General features: G+C 39.0%; 1 protein-coding gene across 5 annotated transcripts in view; it reads right to left on the bottom strand.

Annotated features, from left to right (window-relative positions):
- MYO5A (myosin VA) overlaps positions 1-26,577 on the bottom strand; it is a 191,882-nt gene that overhangs the window by 52,736 nt on the left and 112,569 nt on the right. For all 5 annotated transcript variants that reach the window (XM_047862541.1, XM_047862544.1, XM_047862542.1 and 2 more), the window contains exons 12-22: positions 21,908-22,048; positions 19,668-19,793; positions 18,333-18,416; positions 14,680-14,841; positions 13,106-13,203; positions 10,607-10,693; positions 10,411-10,519; positions 7,649-7,860; positions 6,606-6,762; positions 2,854-3,093; positions 1,393-1,641 (exon numbers count right to left, since the gene is read on the bottom strand). In XM_047862541.1, coding sequence (XP_047718497.1) covers positions 1,393-1,641; positions 2,854-3,093; positions 6,606-6,762; positions 7,649-7,860; positions 10,411-10,519; positions 10,607-10,693; positions 13,106-13,203; positions 14,680-14,841; positions 18,333-18,416; positions 19,668-19,793; positions 21,908-22,048 — 1,665 coding nt within the window. The remainder of the gene's footprint in view (positions 1-1,392; positions 1,642-2,853; positions 3,094-6,605; positions 6,763-7,648; positions 7,861-10,410; positions 10,520-10,606; positions 10,694-13,105; positions 13,204-14,679; positions 14,842-18,332; positions 18,417-19,667; positions 19,794-21,907; positions 22,049-26,577) is intronic.

Raw genomic sequence — 26,577 nt, 5'->3', positions numbered from 1 at the left:
TCAGGTCATGATCTCACAGCTTGTGAGTTCAAGCCCTGTGTCAGGCTCTGTGCTGGCACCTCAGAGCCTGGAGCCTGCTTTGGATGTGTGTATCTCTCTGCCCCTTCCTTGCTCACATTCTGTCTGTCTCTCTCTCTCTTTCAAAAAAAATAAAATAAATAAAATAAACATTAAAAAAATTTTTTTTAAGAATTTATGTTAGTGCCTATAGCTCTCTCTGGGGAAAGCAGAAGATAATGAAATAAAAAGAAAGGAAAAATCTCAATCTGTTCATGTGTGCTATTCTTTCAGACTAGAAAGGTATGAACTTAACTTTGAAGAGGAAAAGAGAATACTCCTACCAAGCCTAAATACCCTATGGACTCAGAGGAATCTGAAAAGCTTCTGTGGGCTCAGGAAAAGAAAAGGAGCTCTTAGGCTTCAAGAATATCCCTTTCAATGCATATCTGAATTCTGATAGAGTAAGTTTATCATGTCAAAATAACGTGTTTTAAAGGCATTGTTGTTTCTGTACACAGAACTCAGATCTGCTAGAGACAGAGGAGGAAGTATTTTATTAAGACCCTGAACACCATGGAAAGATTGTACACTATCCTATCTGAATTGCATCGTAGCTCTTTCCAAGGTTTTTACTGCATAGGCTGTATTAATATTCAGAAGTCAATACAGAAAAAGCATAGGAAACTGGGAGTTTTGCCAGTAGTTACAGCCAACAGTCAAATCTGTTTTCACTTAAAAATGGTAATACTAGTGGAACTTATGAAAATCTATCACTTTTTTCAAGTAAGCTTTATGTTGAGGTACTTTTGTTTAAACAATACATTGTATCACTGAGAACCTTAATGTTTTCCGTATTTAATAAAATTCTGATAGAAGTTAATATAAATGTGTGTAATGTAGAAGCACCAATATGCAGGCATTCTTGTTATTGTTCTATCTGCACAGCAGCTCCTGGCTACCCTCAGGGTGCACACATTTGGATTTCTCTCTCTCAGACTTCTAACACAGCCTTGATGTGGGTTTCCATAAAGATCTCTACTATCAGCTAGTGACATTTCACGGTTTGATTGGTTTCTTAATCATGTTAACTCTTTTGAAGAAAAAGGAGTCTACACTTCATCCAGACCTATGTATTTAAAGTAAGAGTGAGAGTAGGTACGTGGCCTTTAATTCTCTTCTTTGCCTCTAATCTTACTAGAGTCAAAAGATTCTACTAAAAGACGCATCATGTGGGAGAAATGCTTGGAAAATACTAATAAGGAACAGGAAGCAAACTGACATTTGTATTTCACCTTCAGTTGAAACCAACACTGAGCCACATGGGCCAGGTCATGATGACAGCACATTTCCTTGGTGAAAGGAGTAGATGGGGATATGATAACTAGATCCTACCTGCTCAGTTTCCTGTTTGTACCTATCTGCACGCTCCTCAATGGATTTCTTCTCCGACTGAGTTTGTTCCAGGTCTTTCCGGAGCTTGGCAATTTCTTCCTGCAGACTGAGGACCCGTCCAGTAGCAATCTTAGCTTCCTCCTCACTTAGTTGAAGACGCTCCAAGTCACTTCGTAGTTTCTCAGTCTCAGAGGTGTATATTCCTTCCAGATTGGTCAGTTTCTCCATGAGGCATTTGTAGTCTTTGTTCTTTTAAACATATACATAAGTAACTAAGTAAACATATGTATCATCAAATGTATTTTGAGATAACCTTATTTATTGATCATATTCATGCTGTATCATCACAGCAACAATAGAGTATCTAACCGCAACCTTTACAATTAAGGCCTATTCTTAGGGATACAAAAAGAAGATTAGGCACAGTTAATTCTGTAGCATGGATGTGATTTTCTCACAGTCACAAGGTAAGTACCACAGTAAATTCTTAATTTCCTATTCTTAAGCCAGAAATAGAAACATCTATACTTGCTTTGGAAAATAAATCCATATTCTATAAAAGCCATATGCTCCCAAGTGATTCTTAAAAATGATAAAATGGCCACAAAATTGCAAGTTACTTACAAATCGTTTTGTTACCTTAAAACTCCTCCCACTCAGAAAACCTTCCTGATAGATCCTGCTTTATTCTGTTTTTTGGGTTTTTGTGTGTTTTTTGGTTTTTTTTTTTTTTTTTTTTTTTTTTTTGCTGTCCTCAGTATTTATATATTACCAATTACCATTGTATCATTTGCGTGTGCTAAAATATTACTTAGTAACTATCTCTAGGAAATCAAATTTTATCTCTGCAAATAGACTGTAAGCTCCCCCAAAGCACAGACGTCTTCCTGCTTCTTTTGCCATCTCAATGCTAAACGACTCATCTGTAAAAGGAACATTATACTTTATGCAAATGAATGATAATGACAAAAGAGATTTAGAAAGTATAAAGTATAATATGACTCTTGGGCATTAAGGTCTGGCTGTAAATTTCCTCCCTTAGTCCTTGCAATCATAATCTTACCTATAAGCTTGTTACTATTTCCGTACTCCTTACTGTCATTATTATTTTACCTTTTTGCTGCGACTGAAAAGTAAAATAAGGGGAGATACTGCTGAAAATAATCCCAGTGGAGTTCTTCAAGCATGCCCCACTCTCAGGGCTCCTGTTTAAAACACACCTGGTTGGGTACCTGGGTGGCTTAATCAGGTGAGCATCCAACTTCGGCTCGGGTCATGATCTCATGGTTTGTGAGTTCAAGCCCTGCAGTGGGACCTGTGCTGACAGCTCAGAGCTTGGATCCTGCTTTGGATTCTGTGTCTCCCTCTCTCTCTGCCCCTCCCCGCTCAGGGTCTGTCTTTCTCGCTCAGAAAAAAAATAAACATTAAGAAAAATAATTTTTTTTAAATAATAAAACACACCTGCTCATCAACTTTGCGCTGCAGCTGCATTATCTTGTTTTCCATGCCGATGTGGAGCTTCTTATAGCGCTCCACAGAGCGGGCCTCGATCTTGAGCTTCTTTAGCTCACGCTTGGCCATCATCCGCCGGAAGCAGCACTGAAGATAGATGATGGCATGCATACTCCTCCTGTAGTAGGTACGAGCCAGCCAGCCCCGGACCCACTTCTGAATGATAACTGCTTTGTGCTCACGGAGCATCTGCACAGAAGAGGTAAGTACAGGTAATGTCAGACCCTGGACTGGACTCAAGGTTCAACATTATATGGAATCCATAAACTATCTAAAGGAAAAGATACAAAATTTGAACCAACAATGTGCTATATGGATTGTACATAGCACAAATATACGGAGGCACAAAATTATTTTAAAAGGAGATTTAAAAAGTAGACTCAGGGGCGCCAGGTGCTAAAGTGTCAGACTTTTTCAGCTCAGGTAATCATCTCACAGTTGGTGGGATCAAGGCCTGCATTGGGCTTCACACTGACAGTGCACAGGCTGCTTGGGATTCTTTCTTTCCCTCTCTCTTTGGCCCTTCCTTGCTCGTGTGCACATGTGCTCTCCCGCTCTCTCTTTCCCTCAAAATAAATAAAATGAAAGGTGATTTGAGAATCATATAAAAGTCTGTGTTATGTTCATATGTTATATGTATACATATGATGATAATGATGATAAGCAGAGGATACACATAGATGCTGTATATGTGTATACTAAAAGGAAAACAATTCTGAAAACAAAGAAAAAACCATATTAGGTTTCTTATTGGTATATGACTTCTTTTAGCAATAGGTGATCCCTATAAAAAGAAGAGAACCCTGTAGTATTAAAATAAAACACTGACCCTCCGCCCCCCCCCCCCCCCCCCACACCCTTACTGCTGATACCATATGACCATTCATTAGGTCGATGCTTGAAAACATGAGGCATGACCTGCAAGCTGACTACAGAAGCCAACGCTAGGGGCACTGCAAAGTTTGTTACTGATTTATTGACTTTATCCCCCAGAAACAAAAAAATAACACCCTTGTTTGCCATATTTGAGGAATACCATTTGAATGAGGATCTCCCATTGCTATTTCAAATGTAGCTGGAATCCACTTAGGAAATGCAAAGATAGTAGGGAGAAGCTTCAAAAGAAAAGTAAAAGTTGAAGTGAAGTAAACTAATCTTAATTTTGATTTTATACCATATTGTCTAAAAAAAATTATATTACCCTAAATTTACAAACAACTTATAACAAAAAGTTGCCTTATGAAATGAATTTGTCAATAACAACCATCAAGTAGGGAGTTTATAAACAATTTCCAGAAATGATAGGGAAAAAATTCTTGAATTTTAAGACAGGTTAAACTAGCAAAACCTTGAGGTCCTTCCAAGGACCTTGAGGTTTAATGAGATAACTCTTATGTGATATAGATGATGTTTAAATGTACACACCTAATTAAGTATTTATTAGCAATTATTACAAATGGACATAATGTATCTCTTGTGAAACTTTTTATATGTAAAAATCTCTGAAACTATTCAAAAAGAGAGAGTACCTTAATAAAATCATTAAAAAAATAGCTTCTCTCTTTAGGTTATTTAACAATGAAAAAAAGGTAACATTCTAAAGAATACATTTAAGAAATAAGTTGTTAAGTTTTAAATGACCAAATACAAAAAATCATAGGTGTTTAGGAGATCTTACTAGTCCCTCTGGCAATTGAAGGCCGCCCTTTCTGGCTGCTCTCCTAATGCTAAGGCAGACTGCAGGTTCCACTAAGTACAGTCGCCGTGATTCACATTGCAGTGAAGCCAGCATACTGAGCTCTCACAGAACATCAAAATCCTGAGGGAGCCCCTAATCTCATCCAGATGACTAGTGACCAACTGGGTTAGACTCAGTGATGGAAACTGAAGGCTTTCAGATTTAAAACTCAGAAGCACACAGTGGCAAAGCTATTAATGCCATTTTCCTATTCCATTTCCTTCTCTCCACGTTACTTCAGACATTGGTCCATTTCTGAAATTTAGTCAAATGGAAACAGTAAATAGAGAGCTTCCACTCTCAATCTCAGGTCCATCAGTGAGTCAGAAAAATTAAATAACACCTGCTCTCCCTTTAAGATCCCCAAATCCCATGAAGGGGAAGCTTGGACTTGAACACAGCTAGAGGAAGCACTAATGGGGTGCTACTGGCCTAAACGTGAGTTAGCCTCTAACTTGCAACCCCTGCCACATCTAGTCACAGTGGGAGCTGAATTGGCCAGAGCCTGCCTCTGCTAAACCAATGGCCCCACAACCCGGTTCAGATGTTCCTGAGGCAAATGGTGGGGGAGTGCAAGGCAGGGAGTAGGGTAACCAGTTTGTTGTATCAAAAAGGTCAAGATTAACAAGGCTATTCCCTCCCTGAAAGCTCATGCTTGTAGAGAAAGAGCACCAGAAGGTGTGGGTAGAGAGAGAGACCTAGAGTAGCTGTCTTCAAATTTTCTTTAAAACAGAGCTATAGAATATGCTCATTCAAGTCTCATCAACTTTCATTTTTCCTTATTCTTTAAAATTATTTCAAAATAAGAAATATAAACACATAAATAGGACCTAGGTCATGCTCACGCATTGTCTGTGACCAGAGACATGTCTCTCAAATTACCCTACTGATGCTCCTTCTAACGATGATGACCACAGAGCTCTAAAATCCAGACTGTATTTGTCTTATGTAGAGTATATCCTAAAGGACAGACTCAAAGCCTTGCCAAAATAAGAGATAAAAATCATATACTGTCAGACGTGATGATTAAGATTAATCTGGTGATCCATTATGTATAGTCATGTTGATTATTGCCAGCTATAAAGATTATTTGTCAAAAATGTCTCAAGCATCATATTCTAATCAATACAACTGTAACCACATTAATGTAATTTATTTTCTTTTCACCATGTTAAATTCTTCTAAGGTTGTTTCATTCTTGGAACTATCTTATGCCCATCTATCATATATTCTACCTATTCACAGCTCATCATAATTGGCTGAAAAAAGGCCCCTAAGGACCTCAGATCCTCATCCCTGGAATCTGAAAATGTTACCTTATTTGGGAAAAGGGTCTTTGCAGAGGTGGTTAAATTAAGGATCTTGAGGTAGGGGGATTATTGTAGATTATCTGGGTGGGCCTCAAATCCATCATAAGCATTCTCATAAGAGACAGACAAAAGAAGCAAAGTTAGACACACAGAGGAGAAGATGATGTGCAGATGGAGGCAGAGGCTTTAGTGACATAGTCACAAACACAAGGGACACCAGCAGCCACTTGGCAAAAGCTGGAAGAGGCAAGAGACAGATTCTCTCCTAGAGCTTCTGGAGAGAGTACAGCGCTGCTGACATCTTGGTTTTTGGTCCATTGATACTAATTTTAGACTTTTGGCCTCAGAACTCTGAGAGAATAAATTCCTGTTTTTGTAAGACACCAAGTTGTTGGTGATTTATTACAGCAGCCATAGGAAACTAATACACTTTTTTTTCAAATTACAAAGATAAAAGGGGGAAAAGGAGGTAATTTATCCACTATCCTGTTAATAAATATATGTACTTATTTAATATTTAAAAATATATTTCAATTGTTGGTTGTCTCCCTTCAGTTTCTATGCCCACAGGAACCCCCGTGGTATTCTATACAGACGTAGAATTTGATTAATGTTCATGGAATGAATAAACAAAGTTGGAAATAATGCCTCACCTTGCGGTACCTATTTCTGGCCAAGTAGCCTCGCAAATAAGACTGAAGAACAATAGTGGCCATTCGTTTTATCTTGTATCTCCTGCGGACTATGTACATGCGCCAGTATTTCTGAATGATGGTTGCTGCCTTGGTTCTGCGCAGGAACTTAGCATAACTGGCCAAAGAAAAGAGCAGTATGTTGTCAGTAATCAGACAAAGCCAGGAATAAGTTTTGTAGAGACTTAAAGCACCAATATCTTCAGCATAATAAGTAGTACCTCCATTGTCATTGTTCTAATAATGTACATGTTAAATCACTTATATTTGTATAGCAACTTATAGCTCCCCCAAATATTTTTGCACTCATTATCTGATTTGAGCCTTCCCTAACCCAGAAAAGTAGGATGTCCCACATTACCTGATATTACAATAAAGAAAGTGAAGCTGAAAAAGGTTTGCTCTTTCTAGAACAGTGCATATTGTCCCTTTTACATAGCCAACTGGCTATCCACAGTCATCCCATGCTTACTTACCACCAGCTTTCTTAGAAGTGCCATTGCTAATGTGTCTATTTATCCCTAATCTATCTGTTTGGGCATAAATTCTTCATCATTAATTCATTCCTACTGACAGTCCTAAATTAAAATTATCCTCATATGTAATCACACTGAAGTGTCACTCTCCTCCAGATCTCCTCAGTTAACTGCTCCTAAAAACTCCTCAATGGAATCATTATTAACAAGCACATATTCATGATTATTTTAATTTAAAGATGATTTCTTCAAGCTCACATAAAAGTACAAAGTATAAAAAATACTGGGGACATGAGTAGGCAGTAATTTGTAATTTTTTTGAAGATGAATCTACATCATTCATAAGGGTGAGTGAAATTTTATTCTATTTACTGTCTTGTGAGTAAACCTGTTATTCTTTGAAACTAGGAAGAGGTGAGGCATTGCCTTCTCAAATGGGAAGACCACTCAAAACTGTCCTCAGTTGGACAATGAACTCTCCAATGCCAGGGGCCCTGAGTCAGGGTGGACAGGCGCCAAGAGACCTACCATCGGGCCTGGTAGCCCCGCACGTATCTCTGCACAATGATGGCCGCCTTCCGCATGCGCAGGTACTTCTTCCGCAGCAGCCACCCTCGGATGGTCTTCTGGATCCGGATGCAGGCAGCCCTCAGCTTGTCCGCCCTCAATTTTTCTAGATAGGCTACTTGACCAGCACGGAAAAAGATCTTTGTCTTACCAAACTGGTATTTGTCCTTGTCCTATTTTTTGGAAGAAATTGTATACTGAGAAGTAGAAATGATGACCATGTATGTGAACTTTTAAAAGAGAAAAAATATATCTAAAAGCAGAATCAGTAAAGGGATGAAGCTAGTAGCTAAAACTTGGGCTACATCATAATTAACTAATGGAGCCAGATTTTTTATCCTATGTAAGTTGAGCAAATAGAAGGGACTGTAAGGAAAACTGCAGTTTAAGAGTTATTTTCCAGAATAATTCTACCTGGAATTATTATCAGAGGCCAAAAACTTGGTTGTGAGTTATAGGCAGCTATTATTTGCATGTTTGCATTTTAAATATCTCAAGGAAATGGAGATGCTGACACTCCCTCTGACTGACTCAGGCTGTAAGTATTACATCAGGCTGTATGTTCCATGAGAAAGCTGAAGGGACAAAAACACCAGCATGAAGAAAAAGGCAGGAAGCCGTGCACACAAAATTAGAATCGAACAACAAAAAATTTTGCATATTCATATCAAGAGTTAAGTTTTCAATAGTTATCTCTTGCTTTTATCAACAGAATCGAAAAATAAACAAACACAATCCTATACATGTATCTAAAATCCTTCTACAAATTTCAAAACTCCTTTTACAAAACCATAATCACTTATATTGTTCATTGACTTTGGATTACAAGATATGCATGCTATTTTTGGCCTATTGCATTCTGATCCACTTTATCTAGAAGGAAGCAGGTTATTAACCATGCTCATGTCAAAGGAAGAGTGGGATTTATTTATAATAATCACTACCATGATCTGCAATTCTAAGGGAAAACAAAGAAAACTACTTTTCAGGGTAAATAAGTATCTCCTATCCATCTTGCACATGAACCCGCAAAATCAGAAATCTCCACATATACGTAAAACATGTAAAATTATTTCAATTTAAATCACAAAAGTTTACATAGGAAGCCCAGCTGGAGACCTAAACAACTTAAACAGAGCTAGAAGGTGGTTCCTCTCCCCACCCCCCACCCTGCCGAGTCTCATCTCAGCTTCCCCCACCACACCCCTGCTCTCTTCTACCATATAGCCTCCTCTGTCAAACCACCCTGTAGAGCCCTGAACCAGGCCTGGCACGGTCTGGGTGATGAGGTGGAGAACTATCCCTACTTTCTGCTCTCTGTTCCCTTCTGAACCCAGGATAGAAAGGAGTTGGTCCAAACTCAAAAAACATGATTATTATACATTACAAAGATAGTGGCCTTAGCTCCTCAAAAAAAAAAAAAAAAAAAAAAAAAAAGGTTTTATTACCAAAGAAGAGATATTACATTTAGCTAATAGTTAATAATTAGGACTAACTACCTCAAAGTTAGGTAATCCATCCAAATTAGTGTCAAACAAGTGAAAATATTTTCTAAGAAAACCTCTCATGAATCTTAAATTCTTCATGAATTAGATCACTGGTTCTCAAAATGGAGTCCTCAGACCAGCATCAGCATCACCTGGGAACTTGTTAGAAATGCGTATTATTGGGGCGCCTGGGTGGCGCAGTCGGTTAAGCGTCCGACTTCAGCCAGGTCACGATCTTGCGGTCCGTGAGTTCGAGCCCCGCGTCGGGCTCTGGGCTGATGGCTCAGAGCCTGGAGCCTGTTTCCAATTCTATGTCTCCCTCTCTCTCTGCCCCTCCCCCGTTCATGCTCTGTCTCTCTCTGTCCCAAAAATAAATAAACGTTGAAAAAAAAAAATTAAAAAAAAAAAAAAGAAATGCGTATTATTGCGCTCATTCCACACCCACTGAATAAAAAATTCTGCGAGATGGGGCCCAGAAATCTGTATTTTGACAAGCTTTCCAGATGACTCTGACGTATTCTGAAATTTGAGAACTCCCTAGCTTGGCCTACAAGACTTTTCAAACACCAACCTACATTTCTTAACCATTTCCCTACTGCGCCATACACCAATCTTATATAGCAAAATGAACACATTTTGCCATTTTCTGAGCAATTTCTAGGCTTTCCTACTTCTTCACACTTGCCCCTAGTAGAATATCCTTCTACTTTTACACAATCTTACCAATTCTTCTGGGCCTGACCAAAACACGCATCTTCCATGAAATTGTTCCTCCTTCCCGTAGCACACGTGGGATGTGCTTTGCCTTCCTCTGATTTCTTTAGTATTTGATAGACACTAGGCATATTATACTTACCTTAAAATGAATGAATTTCCAACACAGACTATGTTGCCTTAGGACAAGACTTAGTTTTTTTTTAATCACACAGTACCTGGTCTTTTATCTTCCATAAGTAAGTACGAGGTAAACTTTTACTGATAATGATCAAACTCTAAAACGAATGTGTCTCAAGTCTGGGTCCAGGCCTCATTCTGTTTCCTGATAGTAGACCATCACCCTCACTAGGGCTAGCATCCTAAACACAATGAGCCTCGACCTCTAAGACAGTGTGCCCCCCACCTTCTCACCCCCAAATAATCTGGATTAGTGGTATTTCCCAGGGCATTCAAATGTTACAATCACAAGGCCTTTGGCCAATACCTGTTCAGATAAAGTTAAGTGAAAATCTTTCTTACCGCTATCAGTTTCTCTAAAACATTCTTGCATGTTTGCTTTCTGTCACTCAGCACATCCTTTTGCTTCATTAGGACACGGTAGCGACTGAAAAATTCTTGGTAAGTCCACCTACGTAAAGAAACTCACATCAGCTTATTTAAAGAGGTAAGAATGTCTCCCATAAGATTCCTTATATTTCAAAACTGCCACACTCACCGTGAGGGGAAGCCTGCTGCACTGATGCGGATGGTTTCCAGGACACCACACGCTCTCAGTTGCTGCACCGCCCTCTTCTCATCAAACCTATGTGTAAAAGCGAGCATCAGTAATACACAAAGAAGCCTGGTTATAGCCACAAAGTACTCCCCTCAGTCCAGAGAATAAATTCTTTTGTAAAGAATTAAATGGATAAATTAGAAAACATTCCAAAGTTGGAGCAGTGATCAACAGGGAAAACTCTGTATGACAGTGGGGAGGAGACAATCAGCAGGAAAGATTAAGAGCTGTAAACATTATCTGTAGCTCATACCACAGACCCATAAGAATACCACTGAGCAGGGGCGCCTGGGTGGCGCAGTTGGTTAAGCGTCTGACTTCAGCCAGGTCACGATCTCGCGGTCCGTGAGTTCGAGCCCCGCATCGGGCTCTGGGCTGATGGCTCAGAGCCTGGAGCCTGTTTCCGATTCTGTGTCTCCCTCTCTCTCTGCCCCTCCCCCGTTCATGCTCTGTCTCTCTCTGTCCCAAAAATAAATAAACGTTGAAAAAAAAAATTAAAAAAAAAAAAAAAAAAGAATACCACTGAGCATATTTTTAAAAACCCCAAGCCCCTCTCTATTTTGCCTATACTCATTAAATGGCTTGGCCTGATGAGCTGTTTTCTTAATTCTTTAGCTCACTCTATACACCTACCTGGAATAAAGACTGGCCAGCTCTGGAGATTTCTCTAAGAGGAACAAATTAAATATGCCCTATTTAATTATTTTAAAAAAATTGGGGCGCCTGGGTGGTGCAGTCGGTTAAGCGTCCGACTTCAGCCAGGTCACGATCTCGCGGTCCGTGAGTTCGAGCCCCGCGTCGGGCTCTGGGCTGATGGCTCAGAGCCTGGAGCCTGTTTCCGATTCTGTGTCTCCCTCTCTCTCTGCCCCTCCCCCGTTCATGCTCTGTCTCTCTCTGTCCCAAAAATAAACGTTGAAAAAAAAAATTAAAAAAAAATATATAGTGGTGTTCTAAAAGCTATTCAACTTTGTGTGTGCATTTATAGTGTCCGCATCAAGGAGAAATATTTTTATTTTGTATTGTATCTTATATATGTTATGTTTATTTTACTCATATTTACTCATGCTGTTAACTGGCGTGTAACATTAAACTGACACTAGAAGAGGAAGTAGCGAGGCCTGCTTCCTGCTGGATGATCACTCTTTGTAGACCCCCAGTTAAACCTGGAGTACCCTATCTGAGCCTCCTGCTGTGCTGTCTTGTCAAGCGTTCTGTTGGTGGTGGGAGATGGGGTTGGCTGATAGAAAGTAACACCCCTAGGTTTGTCCAGGAGAGTGGCCCTGGCTGTGGCAGCTTTTCCTGCCTCCCATTTCCTCCAGAAAGGGCTTCTCGGCACCATTCAGAACTGCCCTGCATCTAAGGCAGAATCTCAGAGGACAGGATCGGCAGGATGTAGGAAAATGAGCACTCATACATTATAGGGTGGGAGTGGGAATTATTACAACCTTTGGTAAATGTGCCTAATCTATGACCCAGAAACTCCACTTCTGGAAATATATTGTCCTAAGAAGATAAATCAGGCAAATATAAAAGAATGTTTGGCAAAATATATTTATTGTAGCATCGCTGGAATAACTTAAATGGTCATCAACAGGGAATAATTTAAATAAATGATGGTATGTTTATACAATGAGATACTATGTAGTCATTAAAATGATAATACGGATTTTTACTTTCTAACATGTAAAATATCCATATTAAGTTAAAAGCAGATACAAAACAGCAATTACAGCACAAGTTGCTTCCTTTTATTACTGTCTCTCTTTCTCATTCTACCTCTTAGTCTCTATCTCTGTCTGTCACACACAAACTCAGAGCAGAGAAGGAAGGGATGTTGGTTGGTCAAGAAGGATCTATGTGAGTTAATACCAGTTATCTCTCAGGGTATAATGAATGTTTTTTCGATTGTTTTTATCCTATTTTATATTTCTTAAAAACTGTTTTTGCAATGCACATGCATTACTTTCAAAATTAGAGAAATAAATATTTACATTTTTGGAAAAAGAAAAAAAAACTTCTCCCTTATACATGGTATTTGTGTAGGATGAGACATTTGGTAATAGTAGACATTCTCTGATGGCGTCAACAGTTGAAAAGTAGCAGAGAGAACTGTGAACATTCACCAACGCAGCCTTATCCAATCCACCTCTGGAGTTAACTAATGCCCAAATTAACAAAAGCCCAGAAAGATCTTGAACTAAAATACATTCAAAACAGAAGGTAGAACTAGGAATGCTTGGTTGACCTCAACTTCTAAAATCTTTAAAAGACCACCGGCTGATTTACCGCTAATTTGTTATCGTATTCTCAAAGGGAAACAAAAACTAAAAAACAAAAACAAACAAACAAAATTTACCCAAATATTTTTTTCCTTCTGTTGGTATGGAAATCCTTATGGGAGATGAACCCTTTTTAATTTAGTAGTTGGGAAATACTTACGTGAATGGGAACTTGAAGTCATTGGGCTTAATACAGCGCACATAGTGAGGGGTAGTGGCATTGAGGGTCTCCATAAGCAGGTGAAGGGAGTTTCGGAACTGCATGGAAAACAGAACAGAAAGGGACATCAAGGTTTTGTCAAAATCAATGATGATATAAAACAGTTAAAAAAATTTTAATGACACTACGGGAGATGATTTTGCCACCTATGAATTTGATCCAGCCTCAAAGGGGGGCTGCTACTATTTAAGAATACAGGGCTTTAGGTTAAGATTTGCTTAAACTCTGCCATTTATACAGGCTTATTCTACTAATATACATTTGTTCTCCTCCCACCACTTTTCCCTGCCACTCCTTTTTTACAGACTTATTTTCTTAGAGCAGTTTTAGGTTCATAGCAAAATTAAATAGAAGATACAAGGATGTGGGTACCTGGGTGGCTCAATTGGTTAAGCATCTGACTTTGGCTCAGGTCATAATATTACAGTTTGTGAGTTCGAGTCCTGTAACGGGTGAGCTCATGCACCACTTCAGGTGATCCCCGCTTTGAGTAAAAACACGAGCCCCACTTCAGGTAAGCCCCAAATCTCTCTCTCTCTCTGCCCCTCGTGGGATTTTCTCTCTCTCCCTCTCTGCTCTTCACTCACTTGCACATACACACACACTCTCTCTCTCTCTTAAAAAAAAAAAAAAGTTATATGCATTCTCCATATATCTCCTGCCCCCACACAGGTACAGCCTCCCCCATTATCAGTGTTCTCATCAGAGTGGTATATTTGTTACAACTGATGAACCTGCTTTGACAAATCATTCACCCAAAGTCCATCATTTCCATTAGAGTTCACCCCCACCCCCACCCCTTGAACACACGCTTCTGTAGCTTTTTGTTGTGAACTTGGGAGTTTTGAGTAGAAATATGACTTTTCTTTAAGAATATTAAATCCATTTAATTACGTATAGTGGAAATTCTGCTGCAAGATACTAATAAAGAAGCAGGGGACTTACAAGAGCACAGGAAGTGAGCAGGAGGATGGGGGCGTATAGCCAGTTTGGAGTTACCATTAGGGACACAGGGTCAAGCCTGGAGGCTGTGGTCCTGTCTCAGTCCCTGTTTCTTATTTTACCTGGGCATAGGGTCCCCCACACAGGAAAGCAAGCTGACTGGCTTCCCATCCAGAGCACCCAGCTTTGTCCAGACACTACATATGTGAGTAATATCTCCTATTCCCCACAGAGCCGAGAACATCAAAAAAAAGGAGAGGCCTCTGCTCCTGCACTGAGTGAGCCGGTGCTCTGTACAAATCCAGAGAGGAAAGAACCAGAGGACAAACAAAAGGCAGCAGTGGTCTGAGGGAGGATATGCACTTCCAGAATGAAGACCTAGAGAAAATTATTTGGGGAAAGGCTTAAACAGTCATGGGTCTGGTGGAGAGGAGCAGGAGGGGTTTTACATGTTCTCACAGTAAAAGCTCTAGTCTCTCTTCACCTCCTCTGGGGTGCTAACAGAAGAAGATCTGAGACTTCAGCTGAGCTTGAGGGGAAGGAGCCCTGCAGTGGCAGCTCCCTGAACTCACCTGGTGCCCCACTGTTTTCTTGTGCTCTTTGGCTGTCTGGCCTGGTCTACCTTTGGTCAGCTTTGCAGGAGTGCGGGTGAGGGGCGTGCGCCCTGACGAGGTGGCTGAAGTTGGACTGATGGCCTTCTCATCATCTTGAAATAGTTCTGGAAGCATCTTAAACTGAGTCAGAAACAATAAAAGAAAATTACACTCTAAATAAACACAAATGTAAACCTTCACAGAAACAATGTTGAAGACTTGGAATCCACAGTGATTCCCTTCCTTAAGTAACTCCTTTGAGAGTCCCATTTCAAATATAATCAATATATGTGTTAGGAGCTAAAGACAGAAGAAGGTGACACAAATGCTACAAAAATATAGGGGAAAAAAGCAACGATTCTATGACCATGTTTGGGGGAAACAAAATCAAAACTACTCCAGTAACACTTGAAATCCTAATCTACAGGAAATGGCCACTATAAACATACTACTGGTCTTTAATTATTTTATGAGCAAAATACTAATTGAAAGTCCTATCTTACTACCTTAGCTCCACAAAATGTTTTATCATCATGTTTCAACTGTCTATTAATTCAAATGGTAAGCACCAGCTTAAAAAAAAAATCACTGGAGATCTCAGCAAGAAGGGTGTCATGAACTAGTTTTTTAATATCATAAGATTGAAAAATAATCATGAATTAATAATAAATTTTAGAAAATAGCATAGATTATAAGGAAAAAACTTAAAAGCCCTGTCCTTGTCCTGTAACCTTTTATACTTGTTTTCAAGGGATTGATAACTTGATTGCATAATTCCTGCAATCAATCTTGTGTTGTACCAGGTTAGCACTATGAAAGACTATTAAAAGATCTAGCATGGGGCATCTGGATGGCTCAGTTGGTTGAGCATCCAACTTCAGCTCAGGACATGATCTCAGGTCATGAGTTCAAGCCCCACATTAGGCTCACTAATGTTAGCCTATCAGATCCTCTGTTCCCCCTCATCCCCCAACCCTTCTCCACTTGCACTCTCCAAAAATAAACAAATATTTAAAAAAAAAGATCTGGCACTTAACAAGTGGATGGATGGTATTAGTCAATATGGTTAGGAGAAATTTTATGGAATAAAAGAGACTTCAAACTAATCCACAAGAAAATCTTGATATATGTAGGTATCTTTTAAAGAGTGCCATATTGGGGCGCCTGGGTGGCGCAGTCGGTTAAGCGTCCGACTTCAGCCAGGTCACGATCTCACGGTCCGTGAGTTCGAGCCCCGTGTCAGGCTCTGGGCTGATGGCTCAGAGCCTGGAGCCTGTTTCCGATTCTGTGTCTCCCTCTCTCTCTGCCCCTCCCCCGTTCATGCTCTGTCTCTCTCTGTCCCAAAAATAAATAAACGTTGAAAAAAAAATTTAAAAAAAAAAAAGAGTGCCATATTCCACATAAAATAAATCCTTCAAATTATAATTGCAACTACCAATTATTTGTCTAAAATTTTGGCATATCTGCCGAAAAAATAATTTTCTTAAGAGAGCCGTTTCATTAAAAAACAAAATCATGGGGCGCCTGGGTCGCTCAGTCGGTTGAGTGTCCGACTTTGGCTCAGGTCATGATTTCACGGTTCTGTACTGACAGCTCAGAGCCTGGAGCCTGCTTCAGATTCTGTGTCTCCCTCTCTCTTTGTTCCTCCCCCGCTCATGCTCTGTCTCACTCTCTCCTTCAAAAATAAATACAAACATTAAAAAAAAAATCATAAAATTTCATTTGCTCCTGATGTGCATATTAATCATAAGGGTAATTTAGGAAATAACTCATGATGTATAAAACAAATTGTTATATAAAACATATCAATAATGGCTGTTTGCTACACAAATGAATGTATCCTTTGCTTTACAAAATAAATAATATATTCTAGTTTGGTTGTCTATAAACAGGAAAACATGTTGTACCACTATCTTGTATTACAGTGCTAAAGTTGTGTTCCAAAGGGGTAAAATAAAAGTTCCTAACAGTTTTGATTTGCAAACCCAAGCTATGTGTATCATACACCATCTCCCAACTCCAAGTGCAACAATGCTACATAGACTGGAGTCTCTCCAAACAACCCCTCAGAATGCATGGCTACCTTCTGATAATTAAGGATCCACTAGCCAATCAGAAAAGTTAGTCAGAATAAAGCTACAACTGATTACAGGTGCCTGTGAATGTTCCATTTAAGCTAAATTACCTAGGCAGAGTAGTTAATACAAGAATTTCATGGTTTTTATCACTATTCATAAATAGAAATGATTTATAATCTAACTGAATAATATTCAGGGAAAGGCACTGTGAAAGATTGTTCTCTTATACATCAGTCCTATAAGTTATAAAGCATTAATGCCCAGTGCTTATAAGTGAAAAACTTTTACTTAAAGTCATTACTTTTCTGGGGATTAAAACTGGAATTTAGTCTTTACATGATCTTTCTATTATCAAAATAATTGAAAGTAAAAGTTCTAATTCTAAAAACAAGAGTAAAAATGTTTACAGAATATTCCACTGAACTTAAAAAGACTCTCTTAGAATAAACGAGGAAAACAAAAGTGCCAGTCAATAGTCTAGAATGATTCACATGAATAATTTTAGTTTTTGTTTGTTTGTTTGTTTACTGAACAATTGAATATTCATTTTGCTGAACTAAGTAACTGGCTTCCTGGTTTGCTCCCCAGGATGAAAGTGAACAGTGTTCTCCTCCCCAACTTTTCCTGAAGAGAGTCAAAGAGTGGAGTTTGAGACCGACCTAATAACCAATCGACTGCAGTCATCACATTCTCTGCAATCAGGAATATTCATTTCTAACCAGAAAGCACTCTTTCTAGTATATATGCCTATGGAAAATAATTTGAAAGTACTCTGGGCCACACTTGCAACTGTATTCCGAGATCTAAAGATCAATCTCCATCTGGATGGAGCGCTTAAGGCCATGTTTCCAGAGCAGCCTTTTAAAATGATACAGCAAAAAAAAAACCTGTTTTCTCTCATAGTCTCTCACAATGGCATAAGAGAATCTAGAACCAGTGTGGAGAAAGCAATTTCACATACAACTGAAAGACAACATTGCATAACGGTCAAGAGCACAGACTCAGCCAGACAGCTTGCATTTTAATTTGACTTGAAAACTTACTAGCTATGAAATCTCTGTGCCTCCGTTCCCTCATCTGTAAAATGGGAGTGATGATAATATCACCTCATTATAAAAATTACATGAGTTAACATTTCTAAGGCATTTAAAACAAGACCTGACACACACTGTTATGTATTTGATAAATTAAAAATTCACAGTAAAGCTGATTCTGTTAGAAAAATCATCGTTATTGTTAAAAGGCTAATGTTTCAGGGTACCTAGGTGGCTCAGTCAGTTAAATATCCGACTCTCAATTTTGGCTCAGGTCATGATCTCATGGTTTGTGAGTCTGAGGCCCACATCGAGCTCTGCACTGATAGTGGGAAGCCTGCTTGAGATTCTGTCTCCTTTGCTCTCTGCCCCTCCCCTGTTTGCTCTCTCTCTCTCTCTCAAAATAAATTAAAAAAATAAACTTAAAAAAATAAAAACCTAATGTTTTATTACTTAACACTTTAAGATTATTAGCGATTAGAGACAGTATATACATAGTTACATGTATATACATAATTACCTTGCTTGATTTCAGAACTTTAATTTGTTCTTCAAAAACAGTGTCTTTATTCTTTTCCAGAAAGCCTTCACACTGGTATTCCACCTGAAAACACATGCAAAATCTCCTTAACAGAACTTTTGAACAGATATTATTGTCATCGACAACAAAAATGTTTTTTAGCTCAGGCTATATGACTGGCTCTCAGCAAACTGGAATGGGTTTTATTCTAAGAAATCAGTACCATTCTTGGGAAGAAGTATGTGAACTCTAGAGTAAAACTCCTCAAATACTGTTTTTCCTAGGGAACAGTGGTAGTAGTGATTAATTGTGGTCTAATAGATCTCCCCAATACATGGGTAATGAGACTCATAAGAAGTTGACTCTCATCTCCCATGCTGGCTGAAAAGAGCTCTTCCAAGGCTAACCCAATGTATTTTCTTATGACTGAGATCACCATCCAGGAAGGGTAGTCCTCTTGGGAGAGAAGAGATTAAATTGGGAGAGAGATCAGAAGGAACAAATGGCTGCCTGACTGAGAGCTGAGGTGGAGGCTGGGTAAATACGATATGACTGGTAAGTGGAACTACTCGAGAAGGGACTGTTCCTGCTTCCAAAACGCCAACGACTTCAGGCATCTACCTACCACTCAGGGTGCTCCCCAGCCAATACCGCAAAGCCCTTAGGTGACCTAAAGTCACATTCTTAGGCTTCCAGAGAGGATTAAGGAGATTCAGAAGGTCTTCAGTTCCTGAAGGAGACCCCAGAAAGCTTACCCCCAATGCCTATTTACACTTCCTTGAAATATAAATTAGTATCATGGCTCTTGATTTTCTAGGTACACTACTGAACTTGTGAAGCAGCGAGTCTGCGTGCACTGTCAGCAAGGACCAACTGACTCAAACACAGAGGGGGACACAAGTCCACAGGCTCTATTCTGACCCCTCCAAATTTTTCAGCAATCTGAGGCAGCAATCTGTAATCAAACACATTAACATTTCTACACTGAAGTACGTAAATATCCAGCCTTACTGGGATAAATAAATACTATATATAACCTCATGTTAGTTCAGGTCACAGATCAGGTTTAGCCAAGAAATAAATGATGAAAAGATTTTTTAACTTTCAGAGTTTCTTGGTTTGCAGAAATATACAGGATTGTAGACTCATATTTATTTCATGATATAATTCCATCTAGGTTGAAGGAAGGGAAAACTGACAAAGCAACACATTTCCTATAAGGTCCTAAAGAACGCAAACTTCAGCAAAGAAAAAATTGGTATCGCTTGACTATTGATTTTTTTCCTCTTTGAACTTAAGTATTCAGAAAGAAAAAAGACAATAAAGCTTCCTTACTTTGTCAGCAAAATGTTGGATGATGAAAGCTTTGTTTGACAGACGGGGCTTTTCAAAGAGTGCACATTTGTTCAAATGTGTGTTGTACAATTTTTGGGCCCAAGTGTCATCTGTACCTTTAGGCATCTACATTTAGAGGAGTTAAGAAGAAAACCAACAACAGCCAAGGTAAATATTGTTATGAGATTCTTCTCATGCATTAACCAAGAGACCATTTTTTTGCTTTTCCAACAACTTTTATATTCAATTAGGAACTCATTCCTTCCACATTTTTCATTTAGATGCCAAAATCAATTACTAATGAAAAGCATTGATTGAGACCTTCCCACGGGTGAGTCAGCCCAATCTTTGGGCAACTCCATCTGCCTATACCAGGAATAATCAAATAAATATTCTATCTGTTTTTAACACAACAAAAGCCTGACAAATAAAAGATGAACTACTATGATTTCACGTATTTTTTTAAGTAAGCTATACGCCCAACGTGGGGCTTGAACTAATGACCCCGAGATCAAGAGTCACGTGCTCTAATGACATTAGACTGAGCCTGCCAGGCTGAGTCTGCCAGGTGCCCCATATCATGTATTTTTTTAAGTTCTTAACAGCTGCACAGAGTGAAATATTTATATAATTCAGAAAGGTATAAAATGAAGAGTGATCTCTCATCATTTGCACCAACTTTTTTCTTTCTGACTAAAGGCATGCACACAAATAGGATCATTCTATAAGCTCCTTGCATTTTTTTCTTAATGATAGCATTCTTGTATTTATGGCCACCAGGTTGTTATTCTTTTTTTTTTTATTATAAAATGGTCACCATTACTTCTTTCACACATATACCTTCGATACTTTTGCAAGCATACTCATAGTGTGAACTCCCAACAGTTCCGCTGTTGAGTCAAAAGGTACATGTGCTTATAGTTTTGATAAATATTGTCAACTTTCCTCAAAACTATGTTGTATTAACTCATGCCCTTCCTCAAGAGTATAGATGGCAATAAACATTCATTTGGTATTATCAAGTGAAAGGTATTATCAAATTTAAACTCGCCTATCTTGGGGCGCCTGGGTGGCTCAGTCGGTTAAGTGTCTGACTTCGGCTCAGGTCATGAGCTCGCAGTCCGTGAGTTCGAGCCCCGCATTGGGCTCTGGGCTGACTGCTCAGAGCCTGGAGCCTGTTTCAGATTCTGTGTCTCCCTCTCTCTCTGACCCTCCCCCATTCATGCTCTGTCTCTCTCTGTCTCAAAAATAAATAAATGTTAAAAAAATAAATAAATAAAAAATAAACTCACCTATCTTATAGGTAAAAAGCAGTATCCCATTTTTGTTTTCATTTGCATTTTTTATTAAAAAAATTTTTTTTTTAACATTTATTTATTTTTGAGACAGAGGGACACAGAGCATGAACGGGGGAGGGGCAGAGAGAGAGGGAGACACAGAATCTGAAGCAGGCTCCAGGCTCTGAGCCATCAGCCCAGAGCCTGACGCGGGGCTCGAACTCACGGACTGCGAGATCGTGACCTGAGCTGAAGTCGGACGCCCCACCGACTGAGCCACCCAGGCGCCCCTCATTTGCATTTTTTAAATTTCAAGTGAAACTGAGCATCATATTCATTCTTAATGTTGTAGGAAATCTGGATGCTTAGGAGAACCAATCTATGGTAAGTTGTAACTTATGGCATACAAACTACAGAGGAGTTAAGAGAAAGGATAGGTTATTTGTCTAAGATCACTCAGTTAGTAGTAAAGCTGGAGATCCATTATTTTCCCAGTATATTGTGTCTATAAATATTAAAGCTAAAACTCCCTTTCTACCATATCTATCAGTAATAAAGAATAAGCAGTCAATTTTTAAATCACAGATATTTAGGACTATTCAGAATATCTTTTGTACAATTTCTTGCATTTCTTTAAATATGTCATACCGCTGAACAAAAATACCAAATATAAGCATACTGAAAACAGAAGTGGCTAACACTGGGTAGTAGTTATGTCTAATGTTAATTTTTCACACAACTTAGAAGCAGCTGAAAAGAGAAAGGAAATTCTCCAAGTTTCAATTGTAGTTAGAACCATTTGGGCCTAGTGACTCTTCAAAATGCAAGCTAGGGTGACACCCCCCCTCCCCCCCTTGCCACGGTGGCACCTCATGGTATACGAATGAATCTCTGCTTAAACTCATTTAACTTCAAAGACATACCTCTTCTGATAGACTGAGTACATCAGAAAACCATATTTACCTTGCATTCCTCATCCAGCAAATCTAGAATACCTAGTTTAGATTCTATAAGATTAATGCAAGGCTGATTATCATAAAAATCTATGAGTGTCCATGGAATCTGTTCCTTCATATATTCTTCTTGTTCTAATTTGAAGACATGCTGAAATGAAAAAGAAAAACTGGTATTACCGAATCATTATAAATAATGTTAGTCAAGAAAAAACATTTACAGAAAACACTCTAAGAGGAAATCTGACAATTTGAGATAGTCCATGGCTTCCAACAATAATAATTTCATGGGAGAAACATGATTTACACACAGAGAACAATAATAAGAAGCAAATAAAAATGAGAGACAGTAAAATTTCAGCTGTAAACGATTCTTGGTGAACAAGTAAATCTAGATATGTGGATGTGTTAAATAGCTGACAAATGTAGCAGTCTTTTTAATTTATTTTTTGTATGTATACATCCAACACTGCACAATACACTTTTTGGCCTCAAATTATTGCACAGTGCTTCTAACAATGCCATAGCTGGCTTGAACAACCATGCAGAGCAGATGCCCCTTAGACTACTAAACCACACTGGGCGATGCTTACAGCATGGGGAAGTAATGCTCTTAAGGGATGGTGATATTGAAGTTCATGTGCCTCAGAATTAGCTAACAGTCTTTTGTGTCTGCCTCCATTATTTTCCACATCAGGGAATCTACAGCTCACTTTTCCAGATTCTACATCCACTGCTGCAAGCAGCTGCAACAAGTAGCAAGGTACCACTGTTTCTGCTAAAGGCATTGGCCACCAACCTCACCACTGCTTATCTTCGTTTACTCGTTCAGACAAAAATAAGTATCCACCTTCTCTATGTGCAATTACCACACACCATTAACAAAGTAGACACGGGTTCTGACCTCACAGAGTTTGCAGACTAGTGGAAAATCAGATAGAAATCAAATAATCACATGGGATCAGAAACTGTAGTGTTACAAAGGAAAATAATTCAAAATAAGGGAGCAAGAGTCCTTATCTAGTTTGGACACAGGGTGGGGGTGGGGGGAACACAGGAGAGGGGAGGGAATGCTTTCCTGAGGAAAAGCTACTGTGTGACATGAGCTCTGCAGATGAATGGTAGTTAAGTTAGTCTAGGCAGAAGGGCAAGCCAACCACTGGTACAGTTCTTGCTTCGGGCTGCCCAATGCAGCAACCCACAACTTCTAATCTTTCTAAGATGTTAATGGCCTTGACTCAATCGTTGTTGGGGGTTTCTGCTTTCCTTTGTCTCTTTTGTGTCCCTTGTTCTCTCGTACATCTTGATGTTTTTTTCTGGAAAGAATAGCCCTCTGTGGCTATGTCCATACAACATATTTTCTAGGACCCCAAACCCCATGAAACTTAGGTGTCACTCTGATTTCTCAAACATATTTTCCTTATGCACCTGGAATTTTTTCACTTTATTCTGTACTTGTTATAATGCCCTTCCTGGCTCACCTGCAGCATTTACCAGCTGCAATAAGCTTTAGTAATTAAAAAAACAAACATCCATAAGAATATTTATGTCATGTTAATCAGAAAGTAAATTTCTTCTGTTCTTTTGATGAATGAGAAGGCAAATGGGACACCAGGTGTCAGCAGGATACCCTGACTGATGGTACCAATATTTCCCAAAACAATGAGCCATGTCTTTTTTTAATTCAATAATGTATATGCAGTCTCCACAATGACAACAGAAACAGTGCTCCAGATTTTAAATAGAGCTTGTTTCTCTTCCATATCTCTCTGCCTAATTTGGAAAAGTCCATGAGGCCTCAAAAATTTTAGATACTTAGTTGTCAAAAAGATAATGTTGGCATGAGGTTCAACATGGCGAGAGATCCTTGGTCAAAAAGTAATGCCTCCAAGCACTAAACATGCCAAACACCATCTTTCTCACACCCAGTGCCCCACTCATAATCCCTACCAAGGGAGTGGCTCAAAGCAGACAAGTTCTTCACTGTGAGACCCCAAGTTCCTAGTCACAGCTGGTTAATTGCTAGAGATCTCTGAAGAAGAAATGAACAAAGTTAATCAGAATCTCTTCCTCAGCTGTTAAGAACTGGGAAGCAGGCAATTAACAGTGTAAGCTGAGGCTGAAAGAAGTCAAGATGAATGGGAACTAAGCGAGTTAAGAGGATGAGAGGAGCAATACAACCACTGGTAGATTCACAGGAAGCTTGAAGTAAGTGGGGAGGAAATATATACAGAACAGAAGGGAAGAATATGCCATCTGATAGTAAGAGGGAGTGGAGCAGCTGTGCAGAGAGAAGCTAAGATGCAGTATGGGGTGTGTGTGTGTGTGTGTGTGTGTATGAGAGAGAGAGAGAGAAAGACAGAGAGAGAGAGAGACAGAGAGAGAGAGAGAGAGAGAGAGAGACAGAGAGACAGAGAGAGAGAGAGAGAGAGAGGGAGGGAGAGAAACAGAGAGAGAAGAAGGAGAAACAGATCAATAGAGACAGAGGGAAAGAGAAAGAGAAACAAGGGAATCAGAAACACACATGCAGAGAGAGACAGGGCATCCTTGAGAAATAGACAAACTAGCCAGTCCCTAATGAAGGCCGGTGTTGGTTCTTTGTATTTCTAGTCACGTTGTGCCAAAACATACTAGGAAAGAGCAGAGGCTGTGGCTGTGATTAAAGTATTAAGAAACTAAAAAAACAAAACAAAACAAAGTATGAAGAAACTCAGAATAATTAGTCTCTGGTAGGTTTTTATTAATGATCCTTATGCAGAGATGAAAAACACACCAATTATATTCTTATGGAAATAGTCATAGCCTAAGGTTTGAAGATCACTTCTGCATTATTTCCTTATGCCAAGTAGCTTAATTTGCTAAATAAAGATGGTCCAAATTTTTATCAGAGCATACGCACTATTTTTTTAAAAAATCAAACATTCTAAAGGTTTGGTGATAACAAGCAACAATCCCTTGTCCCATCCCTCCCCAACTCAGTCTCACTCTCTGGAGAAAACCATTTTTAACTCCTTTCGTTAAGCAGTTAGGCAGGCATGAGTGAGAAGAAATACAGCAGATGCTAGCCACAGGCTCAGAGCCACGTCAGAGGGTTAAGAGCTACCTTCAGAGCCACCTCTAAGGGGTAACAGAACAGGAAAGTCCTAGCCACAGAGCGGGCTCAAAAGCCACAAGGGGACTTTCAAGAACGGAGCATGCACACAAAAGATGCAACTTGCCCTTAGGTTACACAAAGTCACAACAAAGCCCATTGGAAACTAATAAATATATAATACAGAAAAAATTAGAAGGCATCACGGGTAGACACATGCGCAGATGCCAGAATGTTATATAAACCACCGGTTGTCCATCAAAAACGTCAAAGTCAAATTTACATGTACACAAGGCAGACTTAAAAGGATGCAGCTGGAGCTTGTCAGGGCCATTGCTACTGTTGCTCTGGCAGTGGCCCACTTTCTCTCTTCAAAGCGCACTGTACTTATCTACTCAATAAACTCTACTTCCCCATTCTGGTCTCAGGTCTCTAATTCTTTGGTGCATCTGGCACAAGAATCAAGTGACTCGACAACACCTTAGCTGTTTCTTCTGGTACTTAACCTCTAAAGAATATGTTTATCTGCTATTCTTTTATTTATTCATTGGAAAAATCATCTACTGATCTCTTGATGAGACAGATGAGGCTAAATTCATATATATCACCTCTCCACTGCTCCTCTCCTGTCCTCCAAATATTGCTACCTTTAGATCTTCTTTTGATTTTTATTAATTTTGTAATTTAAAATAATACCTTTAAACTTCTATTTTTTGTCCTCATCAACTATAGACCATACCACTTGACCTCTCTCTTTATAAGATAAGGATACTAAAGGCTCTTTTCCTGTCATTCAGCTCTCTTCTTTCCCATCTTCAATGTCTATAGGTGGCTCATTTTTAATATCCTCTTTCATCAGTACTAATAACCATCCCTAATCTTGCTGTTAGAACTGTGCCTTGCATCTGCTTAGCACTTTACATATTCTAACTCATTTAATCTATACAACCATGATAGTAAGTATGATCATCATCCCCATTATATATATGAGAAGACTAAGGCCCAGGAAGGTCAATTAACCTGCCCAAGGTCCCTTGAGTAATCAACAGAGAAGGGGATTCCAATGCAAGCAGTTTACTTTTGGGGGTCTACTTTTTGCTCTTCACTATTATAATCTACCGTCCCTCATTTTTAAATACCTTGAAATCCCCCAATACCATGATAATGTTTGAAGATATTTGACATTACTACTCCACAAGAGCCTCTCTCAAAATATTCCCATTGCCATTGTCCTGGTGAATGTCTCAGACTGCTGAAGAGAATATGTAAAACAGCATATGTAAAAAAATATGTACAAAAGAGAATGTATTCTGATTTTTTATTCTGGCATTTTGCTGATACAGCAAGTAAGAGTTAAGATAGTCCTAACTCCATAGGAACAACACACTGAAGGATATCCTGGGCTCAGAACTTCATACTGCCTATGTTACTACCTAACATACTTCCTGCATACCTCACTCAATTTATTTTGACCAAATTTTCACTATACTCAGACTATAATATAAAGATCACTTTGAATCCTATCTGGGCCATAAACATATTTCTGGTGTTGCACTTACTTATTAATCATAAGTTCCTCATCACCTCAG

The sequence above is a fragment of the Prionailurus viverrinus genome, chromosome B3 (genome assembly GCF_022837055.1).
Source record: "Prionailurus viverrinus isolate Anna chromosome B3, UM_Priviv_1.0, whole genome shotgun sequence".
NCBI classification, from domain to species: Eukaryota; Metazoa; Chordata; class Mammalia; order Carnivora; family Felidae; genus Prionailurus; species Prionailurus viverrinus.
The sequence above is the reverse complement of the archived record's forward strand: the minus strand, read 5'-3'. Positions and strand labels throughout refer to the sequence as shown.